General features: G+C 39.8%; 1 protein-coding gene across 1 annotated transcript; it reads left to right on the top strand.

The window, feature by feature from the left end:
- Window positions 1-5,781: 5,781 nt before the first annotated feature.
- Window positions 5,782-10,699, top strand: LOC113009696 (high choriolytic enzyme 1-like). Its single transcript, XM_026148540.1, has 10 exons — window positions 5,782-5,795; window positions 6,021-6,110; window positions 6,287-6,314; window positions 6,408-6,458; window positions 6,679-6,810; window positions 7,611-7,728; window positions 8,191-8,369; window positions 9,563-9,644; window positions 9,882-10,006; window positions 10,116-10,699. Coding segments are annotated over exons 2-10 (771 nt in total). The 5' UTR covers window positions 5,782-5,795; window positions 6,021-6,056; the 3' UTR covers window positions 10,118-10,699.
- Window positions 10,700-21,008: the final 10,309 nt, after the last annotated feature.

Raw genomic sequence — 21,008 nt, 5'->3', positions numbered from 1 at the left:
TATTTTGTGGTTTGTTAAACCACTTGACACTGACCTGTGAATCATACATAAATCATCATAAATCATCATACTTAGCAAATACAAATTTTAAATACGGTAACATTTTTAACCACTTTGTTACTATCTTTGTGGGGATTTCCAGTTAGAGTTAATAAGATAAGATAAGATAAGATAAGATAAGATAAGATAAGATAAGATAAGATGACCTTTATTAGTCCCACAGGTGGGAAATTTGTTTCGTTACAGCAAAAGTGCAAAGTTATGTAGCAGAAATTAGAAAATACTGGAATGCAATATAATAAAATAAAATAGAATAATATATACAATAGAATAAAATAGAATACAAATGCTATATACAACTGAGTAAGAAAATACAAAAGTACAACTATGTCAGAAAAAGAATTGCACATGCAGCAGTCTTATTGCACATGTGTGGGTTTTTAATAGCTGAGAACTTGGCAGATCTTGGCGTGTGTCGTTAAAAATACTGAGGAAACTGGACAAGTGTAAGATAAAATAAATGGCAGACCTAAAAAAAACTATCTACTCTAGAAGAACATTATATTAAAATCAAGTCCTGACATAGGACCTCAGAGATGTACCTGGCTCTTCAGTTCACTCTTCACATCAACTGTTTGCTGAAGCTTTTAAAAAGGCGACTATAAGGAAGCCATTCCAAAGGAGGGAACGGGCTGAAAGGGGTGAGGTATGCTAGATTACACAACAATGAGGCAGAGGCTTTTGTTATATCACTGTTAATGACTGTTGCTGATGACAGATTAGCTAGACAATGCCTAAATCTGGCCTAAGCTGGTGACATGGCAAAAATGCAATGTGGAGTTTTCCACTCCTGAGCTAAAATCTTCTCATCATTTGTCAGGCTGATTAACTTGTGTTAGCTTGAAAACCGAAAGAGCCAATCTGCACCAGTCATTCAGAAGGTGTAAAGCTGGTCTGATGTGTAGTGAGAACAACATTAATAACCACCTTTGTGCAAATCAAACAACAGGTATGACCAATGGTGGGAAAGGTATGACCTTTGAAACCCCTATGCAGGAAGATGGTTTCGGTTTCTGATTAAAAAAAGTCCCAATCCCTGATCCTATGGGTCTAAGTCGGTATACAGCAGTCAGCTGGAGCCCATGTAGGTGACGGGACTCGCCGGTACTAACTACCTCGATTCCCTGCTAACTCTGATAAGAAGAAACCCGAGTAGCTTTGCAGGTGAAGGCTTGTCAGCCCCCTGTTAACAGTAGCTCCCGTCTTGATGGTGGTACTGGGATGGCTTTAGTAGCCTGGATAGCAGGCTCCAAGGAAAGATTTAACAGGCTAGGGTAACCTTTAAGAGCTATCTGCACTAATGAAGAAGAACACTCAGACTTCTACCTTTACCTCTCACAAAAGGTTGGTGAGGAAAGGTTAGAGAAAGGATAAGCACATTCAGGTCAAAGAATGCACTTATCTCCATGTTCCAACTAAAATCACCCAACTGTGAAAAGAAGCTGGGCTTCAGAGGAAGTGTGATGTAAAAACCCTTCTGGATTAACCATTGAAGCCAAAAAATACAAAACTAATCTGCAGGTTCACAGGTTGGGTTTTCCCTGCTGGATTTTTCAACTGTGACCTTCCTAGAGCCAATCTTCGCCCTCCGTTTGGCAAATCCGATCACGCCGCCATCTTCCTCATGCCAAAATACAAACAAAGGCTGAAACAGGAAGTTCCGGTTCAGAGGAAAGTCGCGCACTGGACAGACCAATCGGTGGCCACGTTACAGGACGCACTCGACGACGCAGACTGGGACATGTTCAGAAACAGCTCCGATGATGACGTCAACGTGTTTACGGAAGCGGTTGTAATCCGCGTTACTGTAATCCGATTATTTTTTTCAAGTAACGAATGTTACTTGAAACGAATGTAAGGGATTACTATTGCAAAATAAGTAATTAGGTTATTGTTACTTTCCCATAGCCACGCTGCGTAACTGCATTACTAAACCGTGATTCTGTTTGTGAGAGTGTCTCAAGACAGTGACGTATGAGTGTGCAACATCTGTGGCAGCAACAGACGTGTGCAGATTAACAATGGATAATATGGAGTGATGGAGAGAGTATGACCATGCAGCGTTTAAAGTGTGGAAGTAATCACATTACTCTGAGTTTGATTCCGTAAAAAGTGACACAAACATTAGTGTCTGCTATTCACTCTGCGTGGGAAGAAAACTTCTTTCTACAGCGAAAAATGAAACTTCAAATCTGAGCAAGCAGCGAGCACGCCGCCACGGGAACGTGACATTCACAGAGAAACCCCCGGATCCTCCCACTGATATGACCGCTGTGGGCAAACCTCCACCCGCTCCACTCCTGTTAAACACGGACAACAGATTTAAGAGCCGCTGAGTCTTTGATTTTATTTATTTTCTGCTGTGTTTTACTTGCATCTATTTGAAAGAGTGTAAACACAAAACATGATTTGATTTTATATGCTGGAATATGCAGAACATAGGTTTAAATGTTAAACACGTTTCTTCAAGTCAAAGACTGTTGATATCATTTAATGTTTGCTTGATGCATAAAGATAAAAGAGTAAAACTCATAAAACAAGTTTTTCATTTGATTTAATTTTATATGATGTATTATTTATAAAAAATAGAATTGGGCTAAATGGTCTATTGCTAACTAACTAATTACTTTTGCAAATAAGTAATCAGTAAAGTAATGGGATTAATTTTTTTGGAGAGGTAATCAGTAATTAGTTACTGATTACTTTTTTCAAGTACCTTGACCAACACTGGTAACGAGTACATGCTCATGTTAATATTTTGGGTAATCCTTTGATCAGTATTAAGAGATTGTGCAACTGTGTTAACCATGAGTAAAATCACATTTAAGTGATGGTTCTGTCTTTAACCGTGACAACACTTAATACTATTTTTCTAATACAGGATTATGTTTATGATTAGTTGGCCACACAGTTGTAATCTTCCTGCATTCCTTCACACACAGAACTGCCAGGGTTTACGCTGGGTCATGTCCACAGACACTCATGAACCTCAGTCACTGGAAGAGGCAGTTCTACTACTCAAACTACATTTCTCATTTATATATTGATCACATTTATATTTTATCTTTTATTAAGAATTAAAAATGCTTTATTGTTGGGAAGTAGGGAAACGCTCTGGTTTAGCACTGATCATTTTTACTCACATAAGCCTGGATATTAGGACCTGTTAGCCTCTTAGCTGTGATGTAGGGGCAGGGGGAACTTCTCCTTCTACCCCAGGTCACATGACACAATCCCACTTTTAGTCACTATTTTAAGACTTTTGGTTACATCGTTTGGTCTTCATGAGCAAAGGATAGCTTGGTTCTCATTAATTAGTAACATGTCATCATCTTGCCTTGCTGTTTCGGGTTTAGTCATCTCAGTATTTAGCTCAAAGTACTTTTATTTTGAAATTATTTAAAGGCAATGTTTTGATCTAAATATGATCGCATGTGTCATATGATATGATACAGGGTGAGCCCATATCATATATCATGGAGTGGGGTACGCTTCTGCTTTCTGAAATTGAGGGTCAAATAAAATTCATGGTGTTGAGTTGGTCATTGTGATAGTCACAGCGTCCCACCTGACACTGTTTGTAACAGCTGCTAATAGCTAACCTGTTAGCTGTCAGTCAGTTCACCTTTCTTTGCAAACAGTTTCTCAAACACTGACGTTCCTCAGTCGCCTTTCTGTCCCTTTTCTTTCTTTTCGACACAGCGTGCATTAGCAACAACCATGACAGAATAAATGAGCAGTTGTGTAGACAAATAGTAAAAGAAGACGAGTTTTTAGGAGGAGTCTTTATCTTACAATATAAAGGCCTCAAGGCAGCTGTTGTGGATTGGTGGTAAATATGTTTAAATTGAACTGAATTACTGCGTATCATAGGACGTCATGTAGGCATGTAATAGTGCATGTTTGGTAGGTGGGTACATTAGTGTCTATCATGGACTACAGTGCAGTGTAACATGTTACATTTCATTAACCATGCAACAGTCATGTGCCATGACGAGGGCCTGTGTTCTGGCATAACGTACTCTGCAGTGTGGTGCAAAGTTTTGCTGCAGGTAAAATTCCTCAATACAGATCAATCAGAATCAGTTGTACCTTTTAGTGTGTTTTATTTTTTTCTTGATCTGAGAAAAAAGTAAAACGTCTGACATTTCCCACAGTGCTGTAGTGGTTAGCACTCACAGAACAGCACACACACCTGGACAGGTCAGGGCAGGCATCCATAAAATTAAACCTAAACACATGCAGCTTTGCCACATTCCTGACTAAAACAATGAGCCTTCTGTGCTGAAGGATCTCATAAGTCAAACATAAATGAGTCGTTAAAGTCCCTGTCTGAATGCCAGCATGACTGTGGTGCTGCCCCAAGCATTCAGTGAACATTCCTGTTTAGATCACACTTCATAAACTGAAAGACTTTCTGTCTGTGAACCAGTAAGACTGGCAGGGATAAGGACAGTGATGAGAGCATTAAAGTGACACATTTTGCTGTTAAATTGCTACATAAAAATAGATCTGCTAACCCCAGGGTGCTGTCCATTGTTACTATAAATGGGATACTCTGCTCCGGTGAGCAAGTTTGGAGGCGTTGTTTGTAGTTACGTGTCTGTGGTGAAAATCCCTGAGTTGTGCTGATGCCAGCTTTACTTCCTCATTGTTGAGGCCTCCACCTGAAACTGTCCTCCGTGTATAAATAAAAAGAATAATACAAATGAAAAAATGAACACTTGTTTCATGTAAGAAACATCATTTCTTCTGAGTGCATGGATTATAATGAGTAAGGAAATGGACAGTACAACTCTCCATGTATATTTTTGTTTTATGTCATCTTAAGCACAATTTGTCTTTTTATTTAGGTCACACACAGGATGCTTTATTTAGAAAAACAAAAACAAAAAAACAGTTTCCTGTTTCCATCCCAGCTCTCAAAGTTATCACTGCGTCTTTTGTCACTTGAAAATTACTCATCTATTCAGATATACTCTTTTTTTCCATGCATGTCTCACTTGCCAAGAGATGATAGAGAAAGTTCTCTGTAGTCATAAGCCAAGGACACAGTTAGACTTTGATCAAAAAAGCTATTGTAAATACGTTGATCTGGACACATTGTTACATAACAGATTCCACAGCCAGTCACACCTGTTATATCTGTATTTATCTTTTTTGTATGCATCACAAGATTTTACAATGATTTTTAATTTATTGCCCATTTATGCCAACAGGTTTAATGAATTTCTTTGTTTAATTTTCCTACCTTTGTTCAGACCACAGTTTCAGTTTATTTGTGTTTTATCTGAGTTTTTCCTTTTTGACTGCATCTCAGAGGGAAGCTCTGTATTTTGTGTGCTAGCAGTGAAAAGTATATGATGTAATAAATTATCATGTTTTTGTTGATTATTCTGCCCAATGGTAATAAAGCTATTTCATTAATTTCACCCCAGCAAGTCTGATTAAAATTTCATTTACACTGGCAAAGCATACGTCTTTGGGTTTTGCAACTTTTAATTGAAATAATGAAATGATCCCAGTGCTTTTATCAGCCTGCGCTTCTTTGTTCAAATTTCCTTCCTGGAAAATTGTTGCTATTTCAGTGTTTTGACATGAGCAAAAACAAAGTCATGAATTGTAAAGTAACCTCAAAAGACATTGGTGAAACGTCAACCACACCCTGTGTGAGCTGTCTATAAAGATGCAGCAGCTGAACAGCTTCTGCATCCACCAGACGCCTGGTACAGCAGGTAAGCAGCTCACCTCCTCATTTCGTCTCGATACATGCTCAATCGTACAGGTAAGGAAGTCCCAGAAAGCTGATTCTGTTCATGTGGATGTTGCATTTTCAGTGGGAGAAAATTCAACATCCAGATGAGAAGAATCAGATTTCTGGGTTCTCCTCACAGCATTGATTTACTTTACTGTTCCAGCATTTATACACACTGAAGTTCTTATAACCAAATGCTGGTCAGACTTTGACTGTAGGTTAACTGCAGAGGACCAACATCATGACTCCAGCTTTCTTCTTCTCCCTCTTCCTGTCAATGACGGTCGTTTCTCTGGTACGTTTGACTCTTGTTGTTTTGGTAAAGTTGTTAAACGCTGCCTGCTGTTCTGTGAAAGCCGTGAACTTCTCACCATGTCTGCTTATACCAGTGACCACGATACCAAAATCTGTCAGTGTGATTTTAAACGCGATGAACAGCAAGTTAATGTGTTTGCTGTTTTTGTACTGCAGAGGGCTGCTGTCATCAAAGATCCAAGTGGTGCGTTGAACGATAAAATACTTCCCAGATGTTAAAGTTAAATTGTATCTGAGAGCTTATAGTTAACATGCTGCCACTCCCTTGTGTCCTCAGATGAGTTTTTGGGTGCCTCAGCGATCATTGAAAAAGTCAACGCTGACATATGTAAGTGAAAATGTACATAATAAAACTCTTTTGGTTAACATAGAAATACTGGAGGAAAAATGGAAATTTCCAGAGCCTGTTAACAGAAAATAGATGGCCAACACTCATGATGATCAATCACTCACTTTCTCCTTTTTGTTTTACATTTTATCACTTAGCATTCAACAAGTAAACATGCATTCTGTGAACATCCATCCACTCTCTGTTTGTTGTGCTGCAGCAAAAGGCCTGGTTCATGGCGACATTGCACCCACTTTAACCAAGAATGCTGATCCATGCACAGCCACTGGCTGCAAGTGGCCCAAAAGTGGAAGCCACGTCACTGTACCTGTCTCCATCTCCTCTGTATATTGTAAGCAACACAAACTTTACCCTTAAACACTGACTTCAGATATTTCTCCCTTGGATGCTCATTAAACTTGTTGTCAAATGTCATCTTTATTAAAGAGTTAAAAGACAGACCAGGAAACACGAGCTGTTTAGGCTGAAGGATGAAATATGTAATGAATCAAATAGATATATAATTTAGGTTGTTTCTAGAATAAGTCACTTGAACTGAAATTATGTAAACTGAAAATAATAACATGTTTAGAAACCAGCTTCACAGAGAAAACTAAAACTCTGTGACAACTACAGCAAACAGATCCACAAACGTGTCAAATTATGTTTTCATTTAATGTTGATTTCCATTCTCCTGGGAATGGAAGCATAGGAAGTATGAGAGTTATGGGGATATCGACTCTTTATGTTTAAAATTCACTGTGAAATATGGTGACTAGCAAGTACAGGGAAACTCCACACACAGAAAGCCAACACAACCTTTTTACAACGCGGTGACACCACTGATGTTGCCACATGGATAGCTGAAACTGTTTGTTATACTTGTAATTTTATTGTCACAGTGGCAGTGTCAACAGTCTCCTAAGCACAGTTTAGATTGCTAATATTAAATATACAGACGACTGTCAGGTGTCACGTGATGAGAGGGGAAGCACGAAAATATACATAAACATTGCTAAGCTGTTGAATTTTTTCTCATAAAGCATGTCTGAGAAATTCAACTCTATGCATCAAATAAACTACACATGAAGGTGATGCAGTGTTACTGTTGTTCAAAGAAGCTCCTCAGCAGACTCGTATTTGTTTGTGCAGCCACCCAGGAGCGCAACATCATCATCAGTGCCCTGCTCACCTTCCACGAGTCCACCTGCATTCGCTTCGTCTGGAGGACAGACCAAGTCAATTACCTTTACTTCTTCTCTGGAGAAGGGTGAGAATGCACTCCCTGTACTGACACTGTATGACAAGACAGGACTGACACACTCACGTCCTCAAAACCCTTTAAAATGTAAATAATTATTGCAAATATTCTATTTGTATCATGTGACAGCTCCATCCTGTGCTGAAATTCTACTGTAAAATGTCCAGCTTTATTATTGTTTGCTACTATATGAAATGTATACCCTTCATAAGAGGGTAAATAGCATTTTGACGATCTGTTCTCAATTATTTCACATACTGTTTAGTCCACTCGTGCCAGGACTAGAGACTGGCATCTTGTAAGGCAATAAGATGAATCTGGAGTGGGTTGTTAAATGATCAAGGGAAAACAGATCTTTAAAAACCTTAGGAGATTGGTTAGACCGGTATCTTTTTATTTATTTTGGCTGATAGTAGATAACTGTTTGTGTGTCAATCTCAATCGTTTTTTAACAATCTTACTGTGTATCAGGTGTTATTCGTACGTGGGCCGTCAGAGCCGAGGACAGGGAATCTCCCTCCAGAGAAACGGTTGCTTGTTCCAGTCAACGGTGCAACACGAGGTTCTTCATGCTCTGGGCTTCCACCATGAGCAGGTCCGCTCCGACAGGGACCAGTATGTGAAGATCCTCACCGAGAACATCATCCCGGGTCAGCTCAACTACACAAACCTTTGGTTACACTTCACATTAGTCCAGGACAGCAGACACTCTGTTTTATACCAATGAGCATTTTACAAGTAAGCTGTGCTTTTCCAAGCTCAGCAGATAAGACAGCAGTGCATCTGGTATTCCTTTGGTCCCGAGACTCTCAAACCAATAATAATAAATGTTTGTAAGACTTCAAAGGCATCATGTCAGGAATGTAGAAGTATCTCAGTCACTTTATTTGACGGGAAATAGAAAGTGTGGAAGTAACAATGCAACATGGAGTAACTACTAAGCATGATACTTTACTGCTTGGGGGGATACAAAATAGTAAAACCAATTATATAGTAGTAAATAGTCTTTTGTGAGTATAAATAGTAGATATATGTCTTCATGATATGGAAGCATTTATTCATGTACATGTAAAAAATGTTTTGCCATAGCACTTTCTTTGTTGCTTTGCAGTAGTCATTCATGTTTAACCTTCTTCCTCATTTTCGCTCGGAATGTAAATGTTATATTGTAAATACGTCACGGCTGGTTCAGCAGTCATGTGGTGTTGTGAGAAAAAGGATCCAAAATGCAGGTACTGGCTAGGGTGCGAGTGAGTGTTTATTTATAGTAAAAGCAAAGTAAAAAAACAGAAAGAGCAGAACGGGGAGTTAACAATACCTAAACTGGGGAAAAGTAAAGAACTAACCTGAAACCATACGCACAGAGAATGTTGGGCAGAGAGACACAGAAATTACACCCGGTTACACAGATGACGCAACGAGGAACACAGGCAGGCACACACTATACACACAAGGTAATGAGGGAATGACACACCAGAGGGGAACACAGCTGAACCTAATTAGACACGACGAGACCCAGACCTTCAAAGTAAAACAGGAAACTCAAACTGTTTTACAAACACAAACTCAGGGACACAAACAGAGCACAACAGGGAAGAACTCAGGTGGGATAATAAAGCACTGAACACCAGAACCAAACCCTAACAACTAATACAAAATCAACAATAAGCTCAAAACACTGGGTCACCGACCCAGGACCATGACAAAATATACCAACATGCAGACCTTATGGTTAGATAATTGTCATCTTCACAGAGCTGAGAGCAAAGATTTGTAGTTGAATATCGTGGCAGCCACGACAGAGTAACATTTAAACATTTGTCTCCTGGAAATATCTGTGCAGGACAAGAGAGCAACTTTGAGAAAGTGCTTACCAACAATTTGCAGACTCCCTATGACTTCAACTCTGTCATGCAATATGGCAGGTGAGTTTGATGGAGCTTGTAAGGTGTTGTGTTACCTTTCATGTTTTGCATTTTCTGAGAGAAAATGTCATCCAGAATTTAAAAAACACGGATTCATTGCTAGGATTTTAGTGTGACTATTCAATACTTTTAAAGGCCTATTTTCTCCCCTGTTCATAAATATTCTTTATATAAGAATGAATGCTGCATATATGAGCATGGTACAGTCACAGTATATGCTGTCGTTTGTTCTTTTAGATACTCCTTCTCCAGGAATGGGCAGCCAACGATTGTTGCTAGGTCCAATCCTAATCTTGACTTCGGAAATGCTTTTCAGATGAGCGCCAATGACATTGCTCGTATAAACAGGCTTTATGAATGCTGTGAGTAATTAAGACACACAATAAGACAAAACAACAAACATACTTTCTTTTTGTAAGAATCACATACTTCACAGTACTCACTGGATTTCATCATTTTTTCTCAAACCAGAACTTTGGCATGACAATTCAACTCTACATCCAAATACTTCAGTTCTCAAAACATCAGGATTACAAGAAGGAGCATGTCGTCGATGCTGCAAAAATATGAAAGAAACAGGAAATGTGCTGCAAAGTTTTGCAAATATGTCACATTTGTCACAATTGAGAGATCAAGATCTGAGTCTTTGTGTTAGAGAATATGCTTATATGCCAGAGGGGTCATTATGTTTCTCATCTTTGTTAGTCAACTATGACTACCTGATTTCTTTCTTCTTTCTTGTAATTTGATAATAATTCAGATTCTAATTGTAAATGATGCAGACATAGCCCCAAGCCTTGTGACCACCACTCGCTTCAAACAATAATCCTGGAATCATCATGATTGTTGTCTCACTCTGTAGTAAATTAAAGTAATATTAGCATGACATGTCTAACATTAGCCATGTTGAAATCACCAAGTCAAACTAAGGAATATTTAATCCCAGCATACATAACTTTGGCAGCATCTTCTCTTTTTTTTTTTCATGCCATCTTTTTTCTTCGGGTTGCTCGTCTCTTTCTGTAATAAAAGTTGAATCGAATAAAATCCCATATTTCCAGCAAAAGGGGGCAGTATTGTTTCATTATTTTACAGAGATGTAGAGGACAGTGCAGTGTATCCCCAAAGTCCTTAGAGCACCATGATTGTTTAAGCTTTATCACAGCAGGTTTCTTTGAGCAGTGTGTTCAACTCAAAGTTATGTTAGAAATAGCTGTTGTGGTTAAAGTTGGACAAAATGTTACCAGTGACTTTTTCAGTGTGCAAGAAATGCATAAATTTGACTTTATAAATAAATGTTCCGCATTTAAAACCTGAAAAATCATAACAATATTATTGAACAGGGTATTAGAAGTATGTAAAGCAGCGCCTGCAGAAGCGTTTCTTAAGTTAATATTTATGCAGCATTGTAATATCGTAGCCAGTCAAAGTCACACAAATCTTTATTTGTGGGTCCAAAAGTCCCACATTTTACTCATTTAAGTGAAAGTTAAAATCTGCAAATTGTAGATTATTGTCACAATACTTTTCTTTTTATCAAAATGTCTTTCTCAACATATCTTCCCTCCTTTTTCTTTAACAGCAACAGAATTTTGTAAAAAATATTTTTTCTCGGTCAACTAGTAGCTCTTGTAAAAGTGTGTTTAGGCTCATTATCCCACTCCAGTATCAATAATTCTCCAGAACGATTTCAACCAAAGAGGGAAACATACTACTTCCTCTTGGGCAGGTGGAGTCAATTCAGTCCAGGCAACTCCAGAACAGCCAAACTTGAATATTCCCACCACCACCATGATGCACCGTACAGTTATGGGATCCGATTATTTGTCACTGTTACTGTTTCTACTAGTTCCAGTTCACAAAGTTGCCTTTGTCTGTTTGTCTGTGTAACTAATTAAGTATACAAGCTGGGAATGTTAAATGGTGGCATTTAAGGAGCTGCTGGCTAACAGCTTAGTTTCCTGGTCTAATGCTGAGTGACAGCTACGTTTTAAGGTGAAATGATAGTTTGGAGATCTCAGACACTTGGGGAACAAAACAAATGAGCAGCATAGAATGACGCTCAGCTGAGGTCCCATAAAATACTGCCAGCCCTTTTGTCCTGCAAGTCGCTTTGTAACCCACCTTCACCCCAGTTCCTCCATTGCATGCTGTGTATGACTCAGACATGCCCGATATGCTCTGTGGTGGGGTCTTGTTCCTGCTCTCACTGCCTTTAACTTATGCACAGGAATATATGGGAAATGTTAATATACATGTAAATGACTAATGACTGATTCTACTAGAGTGCTCCTGACACATAGTTTTGGCTACAACAGTTTCAATGTCATACTGGAAAGCCTTTGGGTCAGCTGTGACTAAACAAAGGCGCACAAGTCTTGTCCTTGTCCACAGACATGTACTGTTTACTAAGGGAGTGGGAGTTTTCTTTATTTTATTTTTCATATGAGTTCTTTAAAAAGCCAAATGCTCTGGGTCTCCTTTGTCCAGCTGATGGACAGAGCCCACATAAACAGAGCATTTCTCTATACCTTTCTCTGTGTTTCTCTTTGCATCTTTGCTGTTTATTTCACTCAAGTGAATCATCACTCAATGGTAGTGGGCCTCGGATCCTAGCTCAGTGCACTTGTGCAATCATTTTCGTAGTAAAAACTAAAATTAGGAGAATTTTTAGCACTAGCAGAAAATGGATTCCCATGGAAAGCTTTATTTTGAAAGGTGTCCCTCTCATCTAATGTGCTGCAGGCATCCACGCACTCAGATATGAGTACAAATATGTTCAAATAAACACCAGCAATCCCTACAGTGTCTGGCTCTGTGTGTTGTTCTGTGGCTGAAACACGGAAAAAATTTTGCAGCCCAGTCTCCTGCTAAACAATTGCTAAACTCCTGTGATCAGTGGTTTTCAGGAGCGGGGCATTTCTCCATAGCTTGGTTGTAATGAGTGGTTCTTTAAGATACTTTTACCTTCTTCTTAGCTCCAAGCAGTCTGTCCCATTCACCTCAGAGAACTGCCACTCACTCAATATTTTCTCTTTTTTGGACAGGAACACATCATAAATAGGGTGAGTAACAAAACACATGGCAGTTTAGGCTGCAGGAAGCGGGCATTTGGTTAAATGAAAGAGACAAAAATAAATACAGAATTAAAAAACACCACTCAAAGTAGACTCCAGAGTCTCCCATCTTTTTTTAATCTAAAGTCTAATAACAGAGCCAAGAGGTATAAAAGAAAACATCATCTGAGTCCACTTCATCTGTTGGATGCTAAAAAAAATCTTGTATGTCTACGTATTTATGTATGTCGGCAATTGTATGGATTTGTCTCTTGAATAATTAAATTATTGGTTAATTGCAGTAGTTGAGGTGGTAAATTCTATCATCAACTAATCAGCGTTGATTGATGCTGGGTCTGCCCATGCTGGAGAGATTATATCTCTCAGGCCTGGGAATGCCTCGGTGTTCCCCCAGACAAGCTGGAGGAGGGGACTGGGGAGAGAGAGTTCTGGGTTTCTCTGCTGAGGCTGCTGGCCACACAACCTAGCCCTGAATGCACAGGAGAAGATGGATGGATTCATGGATGGATGGATGGATTCATGGATGGATGGATGGATTCAAGGATGGGTCGACGGATTCATAGATGGATGGGTGGATGGATAGATGGATGGATGGATTCATGGATGGATGGATGGGTGGGTGGGTGGATGGATGGATTCATGGATGGATGAATGGATGGATTCATGGATGGATGGATGGATGGGTGGATGGGTGGATGGATGGATTCATGGATGGATGGATGGATGGATTCATGGATGGATGGATGGATGGATGGATGGATGGATGGATGGGTGGGTGGGTGGGTGGATGGATGGATTCATGGATGGATGGATGGAACTCATCAGTGTGTGACTTGGTATTTGAGGTCATTCTCTCCTCACCCACAACCGATCGTAGCAGATGGCCGCCCCTCCCTAAGCCTGGTGATCCATGAGGTTTCTTCCTGGGAAAAGGGACTTCCTTCCGTCTGTCGTCAAGTGCTTTCTCATAAGAGGCCACATGATTGTTGGGGTTTTGTTTGTATTACTGCAGGGTCTAATGTTTCTATAATTATGTTATTGTGTTTACAGAGTAAATAGGCATAATGTCCCTACATACCTACTATAATGGAACTGCATTGAGAGCGTGACTCAATATAACAAGTGAAAGTTTCACTTCCTGGGGAAAGTGTGTGACTCTTGTTGTCCTTGTTGCATTTTTTTCTATATAATTTTGGATGCATGTTTCGGCTTGTTGCCATGCTGCAGAACAAACTGGGACTGATCAGATGCTACCCTGAGGGTTCTGTGTAATTGATAAGAATCTGACAATTTTACTTTTTCTGTGTTTTGCCAGCACTGTATGAGTCTTTGCCACTGGCACACTGTAAAAAGGCTCATGGGAGTTGTACCTCCAGCTATTGGTTTAGTGATGTGGGCCATACACTGTGTTATCATTAATATATTTAAATGGAGAACTAATACATTGTGGGATTTTGTTTAAAGAAGTGTAAGGCACAAATGTTGGTTTCTGAATTCTCTTATCTGCTCTCAGGTCAGCCCAAATTGTCTGCAGGTTTCAGGAGACAGGGAAGGATCTGCAGGCAAGTGGGGGGAAGAATTAAACACCTTTCTTACTGTCAGGTGACCTTTAATGCGGTGAAAGGGTGTGAAGCAATGAGGAGGAATGTTTATACCAAGGATAGTCAAGGGGTAGTGAGAAACATGTCTCTTGCTCACACACATGCACACACACATGCACACACACACGCACACACACAAGCTGCTGTTTGTGTGTAGAAGAGTAAGGATGAGCAGATGGTATCTTAGCAACAGCACGTTAACAGAGGAGAGGGGAGAATGCTTCAGTGAAGGTAGACCAAACTATTGAGACTGCACACACACACACGTCCAGACTCTCCACTAATAGGTTAGTTTGTTGCCTGAGCCCCCGGGCAGCAGACAAAAGGCTTTGTATTTGAGTTACCTGATGTCGCGTTTCAGTGAGTGATTCCTGATATCTGCACTTCATTGATTTCTGATGGTGATATTAATCTCTTTGGATTTTAAAAAACATTTTATTCCTAAATATTCCAAGTATTTAAGTGAACAGCATTTTTGAATAGCAATGGTCATCCTACACAGCTACTGCACTAGTTACCATCAAAGGGAAACAACTGGTGTTGAAGAATACCTTAGAGCAACACGATTATTAATATATGAGAGAATTAAAAATTAATTAGTAGTATTTTTAGTATTAAAGTTTAGCTTGTTATCAGTTACTTTGGGAACATGTTTATGCGATCTGTTACTCTAATAGTGTCCCCTTTTTCATCAGTACTGAACAGACAATTCTTTCTGTCTCTATGCTAAGCTAGCATTAGCCTATCTTCACATAAAGACTGAAAGACAGGTAAACAGACTTAGGTAGCCATAAGCTAGTCTTGTTGCCTCAGCACCCCCATCCCTGAGCTTAGCTCTGCCACAGGTCTATTCCACTGAGTTCTTCCTCTTTACTGTCATAAGGATTGCTCATAGGGATCTGTGATTGTTACCTTGGATAAATGTTGTTGTGGAGATCAAAGGTCAGTCAAACCGAAAGCTAAAACTGCATTCTTTTATCTCCAGCTCCTATTCTTTGTAGTGAAGTGAATCAGCAGTCTGCGTTCATGTAGTGTGAACACTGCCGGGCTATTCACTGGCAGTTGAGTTTTTGTTTGACATGTTGTCAGAGCGAGTTTAAGTTCATTTAAGTTCTTGTTTGAAAATAGTTGGTGTAATTTCTGGTAGTTATAATTTTAATGTTTTAATGAACCTGATATAAAGGATATTTGTTTATTTACATTACTGTTTATTTGTTGTTGAGTTTTTTCAGAAGTTCAGAATAGACACTACTACTCAAATAAATCTGAGAATCAAAGGAAAAACAAATGCATCCACGCCCAACAGTTGATACGTGAAAATATTTCCTTTATTTATTTATTTTTTAGTTGTTTTATTTTAGTTTTTCTAGTCATTTCAGTAAAATTGTATTACATATAGTTTTTGTTAATTATTATGCCCTTACTACAAATATGTACATTTGCATAGGCTGCACATTCAAGGAAGAAGAAGAAGAAATTTTCCATTGATCACTTAATCAATTATCTTCTGCTTATCTGAATCAGGGTTCTGGGGGAACTGGAGCTTATCCCAGTCCCCATTGGGTGAGTGGCAAGGTATACCCTGGACAGGTCACCAGTCTGTCACAGAGCTAACACAGAGAGAGCGACAGTCACACTAGGCAATTTTAAATTACTAAAATAACCCAAACCTACTAACTACATGTCTTTGGACTCGGGGAAGAAGCTGGAGTGCCCTTAGAGAACTCACAGGGAGAACATGCGGAGAACACGGGGAGAACATGCAAACTCCACACAGAAAGACTCAGCCTGATGGTGGAATTGCTGTGAGCAACAGCACATATCACCACCGCTGCTGCTTTCGTCCAGTGAATGAATGTGAGTTCTGTGAGGACAAAACTCCTCTTTTTAAACTCCTGTTGTCTTTTTGTGTAAGCCCAAAGCTCGATTTACCGATTGTCTGTGCCTTTTGGCCCATCTTGTTTCACCCATACAGCACCACCTCACCACTGTTTGTCTCCATCTCACACATACACACTCTCTTTTTTGAGGTGTTGCTGTCTTCCTGGGTGTGAATGGGATTGGCTTCACAAGGGAAAAGATGCAAGGATGGATTGATGAAAGGGTAGGGAATTCAGGAACGGACAATCTGAACAAAAAGGGGAGGCAATGAAGTCAGGCAGAAAAAGAGAGGGAGAGAGACTCTGTGCCACAGAACTGACCTGATTCTGTACACCTTGTAGATGTCAAAAATGACAGCAGAGGGATGAAGAAAGAAATAAGAAGAAAAGAAGCACAAAAAATTGCACAAAAGAAATTAAACCTAAGTAACAACAAGCAGTACACCAAAAAACTAAACAGTACTGGAAAACATCGAATGGGCAAGAATGGAGTTTAAGTAAATCTCGCAGCATCTCTATCATAAAACGGTGGTACAATGCAGACCTCAATAATACGTGGCAATTAGAACAACTAAGGCAGAACTTGGCCGATGACCTCCAGCGGACTAACAACACTGCACTCCCAGGGAAACTGAAGCTCTGGTGCTTCCAGTTTGGGTTATTACCCAGACTACTGTGGCCGTTGACAATGTACGAGGTCTCACTCAATCATGTCAATCGACTAGAGAAGCTAGTGAGCTCCTACGTTAAGACGTGGCTCAGACTTCCCAAATGCCTCAGCAGCGTTGGACTCTGTAGCGACGGGATACTGTCATTGCCTATCTCTAGCCTGGTAGAGGAGTTTAAGTGTGCAAAAGTGAGGTTTGAGATGTGACTCACAGACTCCCGGGACCCCATAGTAAGAGGCACTGCTCCCACCCTAGCAAGGAAGTGGACTCCAGCCACATCTGTGCTACGGGTCAAATCTGCTCTTCAGCATCGTGACGTGGTGGGTCACGTCCAACAGGGCAGAGGAGGATTTGGTCTTGAAATCCATCAACACCTTTCACAAAACAAGAGGAGCGGCAGCTTTCGTCAACATTTGTCTGGGAGGGAGACAAGCCGAGGACAAACCCCTCAGCTCCGGACCTGGGCCCGCTGAAGGTTGCCAGGGATTGGCAGATGCAAGTGGACTTGGATTAGAGGCTAATTTTTCCCACAGAGATTGTAACAACGACTCTGCGACCAGACCTCGTCCTTTGGTCTAACTCCCAAAAACTTGCTTACCTCATTGAGCTGACGGTACCGTGGGAGGAAGCAATTGAAGAAGCATTTGAGCGTAAGAAGCTGTGGTATGCCAACTTGGCAGCTGAGGCAGAGGACAGAGGCTGGAAGATCAAGGTGCGCCCGGTGGAAGTGAGGTGCAGGGTCATTGTTGCCAGTACAACAGCAAAACTGCTTAGAGAGATTGGGATCAGAGGACAGGCGCAACAGCAGGCTATAAGAGAATTAGCTAACACTGCTGAGAGGACCAGTCACTGGCTATGTGTTGTCCTCGGCTCAAAATTGGTCCCTAGGTGAATGGCAAACAAGTATATGGGAATCCCGAGGACAACAGGGCTGACATCACTTGGGCAGCTAAGGCAGTCAGCTAACCACGAGACACGCCCAGGATTGATCAACCCATGGTGGGCCTGCCTCAACAGGGGGCATCAAAAGGGTAAAATATAACATTAGAAATGTTGCTGGTTAACTGATACAGCTGTCTCAGGACCTCCTGGGGGCTGTGCAGTTAACCTCATGGTAATGAAACCAAAAGGAAGAATGAAAGAATAGGAAAGAAAAATGTTCCGCTCTCCTCCTCTCTGCTCTTCTTCCCTTTTCTGGGAGGCAGTGGGGAGTAAAGTGTACAGCCCGATCCGGTGGGGAGGTGTGGGAAGCCAGATCAGGCGCCCCCCTTCCGGCTCATCTCTCTGCTTACTCCAATCTTGTCCCTTTTGTCTTACTTCTCTCTATCACCTTTTCTATCCCTTTGAAGAAGTGAGGCTCCACAAATGTTAAAGAGGTAAGTATTAGGTTTTAGTTGCAGTGAATTGATAGAAGAAAGTAAACTGTAGAAAACTAAACAGCAGAAAGAAGAAGAGAAATAACAATGTTAACATAAACCAGTGACACACTTCGGGGTCTGATCAACCCTGGAAGGGCCTCCTTGGATGAGGGTGTCTAGTGATAATGGCCAAAACACCCGATGAATCCAAGGTCCACTACTGACGATGTGTCCCAAATCTTAATATGATAATGTAGATCAGATCTCTAATACCTAAACCTAACCAAGGAAGAAAAAATGGCACATTAGCCTGGGTAAAACACCGAAAGTTGAGGCATAACGATGTGTGCTGCTGGTAAAGTTTCTGGGCTGCCTTTGCTCATAACAGCCATCCCTCAAGATTCTCTCCATTTAAAGCAATGCATTATCAGGGACTCTAACATCTAGCCCTTTTACTGAATTAGCTTCCTGCTAGGTTGTGTACTACTGGTCGGGGGATCAACCCAATAAAGGTGTTCAGGCAAAAAGATGGACTGAAAAAGAGGATTGTTTTAGGAGTAAAGGAACAAGTATTCCTTGTGTCACTGAATATTATAATATAATAATTCACCTGAATCCTTTTTACTGTTGATCATTTATTTTTTTTAAAAGAAGTGTGTGGGGCATGAACCTATGAAGAATCTGAAAGAAAGGTTGTCAACCCCCGTCAAATCTAGATCAATCCTACTTACCAACAATAAGTGATTACCGTATTTTCCGCACTATAAGGCACACTTAAAATCCTTTAATTTTCTTAAAAAAATCGACAGTGCCTTATGTATGAATTCTGGTTGTGCTTACTGACCTCAAGCCAATTTTATGTGGTACACGGCGCTAAAATATTCTAAGACCAAGGTGAAAAACCCAGCAAACTCCTGGCTTGGCGTATAAAACAGCAGGAATCTGAAAAGGCAATTACAAAACTTGAAACTTCAAATGGAAATATCATAGTAGACCCATTAGAGATAAACAATGCATTTAAAGTGTTTTATGAAACGTTATATAATTCTGAATACAACAATGCAACTAGAATGCAATCTTTATTTCTAAATAAAATTGATATACCCATAATTTCAGACAAAGAAAAAGAAAATGTTGACAGGCAAATTACTATGCATGAATTACTGATGCTATAAACTCTCTAAATGCTGGTAAAACAGCTGGTCCAGACGGATTTCCAATCAACCTTTACAAATACTTTAAAGATAAATTAGAACAGCCTCTCTTAGATATGTATATAGAATGTTTTAATACTGGTAATCTTACTGCCTCATTGAGGGAGTCCCTGATAATATTGCTTCCTAAACCTGGAAAACTAAATAATAAGTGTGAAAACATGCGTCCTATAAGCTTAATCAACACAGACACAAAAATTCTCTGTAAAATTCTCTCCAAAAGATTAGAAAATGCTCTTCCAGTTATTATAGGAGATGATCAAAATGGATTTGTTAAACATGGGCAGAGTTTTCATAATGTAAGACGAGTCCTCAACATTCTTCATAAGTGAAGAGGAAGATACAGCCATTCTCTCGCTCGACGCGGAGAATTGAACAAATATAGTAACAGAATTCCAGATACATGTTTTAAATGTGGAGAAGCCCGTGGGACATTTTTTCCACTGTATATGGGAATGCAGAATTGTCCGTGCATTTTGGCAGGAGGTGATGAACAAAATAAACCAAATTTTAAATACAAAGATTGCTTTAGATACAGAAATGATGCTGCTACATATGTATCCTAAAAATCTTAAACTAAGAGCCCATCAAATTAAGTTTATGGATTATTGTACATTACATGCAAAACGTATAATTACATTAAACTGGAAAAAATCAGATTCTCCCGCTATTGGTGCTTGGATAAATTCTTTGGCACAGTGTATGGCAATGGATAACGTGTTTTCTCAAAGACAAGTTAACCTATTTTGATGATGTTTGGAAGCCATTTAAAAACTTTATAAAAGAAATAAACATGGGACAACTCCTGTAGTAGTGTGGATGACGGGAAAATTGTTTAGTCTGTGCTAGCTATTGTTACGAAATCAGTTTCACCCCGGTTCTTTTTATTCCTTGGGCATCCAGAGACGGCACCAGAACTCAGTAGTCATTTCACAAAACCTTTATTCATCTTTATTTATCTTCATTTAAGCATGCATCTTCTAGAAGGGAAGACGTGCAAGGCTGGTGTCCTTCAATTCCTTCGATATGTATAAATGCCACATATTTTACTAATGTATGCATATTTCAAGTGTTTTTATTTGATGGAGGTTTGGGAGAGAGCAGGGATGGGAGGTGAGGGGGGATATTACTGTGAAAACAAACCTTTGTATGCTGTTGCAAAAAGCAATAAAAATATTGTTTAAAAAAAAGAAAGGAAGAATGAAATGTTTTAGTAGGACTTTGGTAAGCTACGAAGCCGCACCGCTTGATAGATAGTCGGAGCATTACGGCTACCGTAGTCAGGAGCCTCGCAGAGTAATCTGGCTCCAAAACTCCGTCCACTTTAGGTCCCAAAGTCAAACAAACACTGCAGCATCGCTGAGAGTTAAAAACTGTCTAAATTCATTCATCTTTAATAAAATGATCAGCGTTGCTGCTTTACCACGTGTAACAATTAAGTTTAACATCCAGGCATCCATGAAAACAGAATTTATTGCATTTAGAAGTGTCACGGTTCTGGGTGAGTTTGACCCAGTATTTTGAGTTATGTTTTGGTTTATTTTTGAATGATGGATTGTTCTTTAT

Source organism: Astatotilapia calliptera, chromosome 1 (genome assembly GCF_900246225.1).
Source record: "Astatotilapia calliptera chromosome 1, fAstCal1.2, whole genome shotgun sequence".
Taxonomy (NCBI): Eukaryota; Metazoa; Chordata; class Actinopteri; order Cichliformes; family Cichlidae; genus Astatotilapia; species Astatotilapia calliptera.
The sequence above is the reverse complement of the archived record's forward strand: the minus strand, read 5'-3'. Positions and strand labels throughout refer to the sequence as shown.

Excerpts from the sequence above, each read along its gene's own strand:
- LOC113009696 (XM_026148540.1), top strand. The coding sequence starts at position 6,057 with ATGACTCCAGCTTTCTTCTTCTCCCTCTTCCTGTCAATGACGGTCGTT. Across the intron at positions 6,459-6,678 it reads AAAAGTCAACGCTGACATAT|CAAAAGGCCTGGTTCATGGC; the intron begins GTAAGTGAAAAT and ends GTTGTGCTGCAG. Across the intron at positions 7,729-8,190 it reads TACTTCTTCTCTGGAGAAGG|GTGTTATTCGTACGTGGGCC; the intron begins GTGAGAATGCAC and ends ACTGTGTATCAG.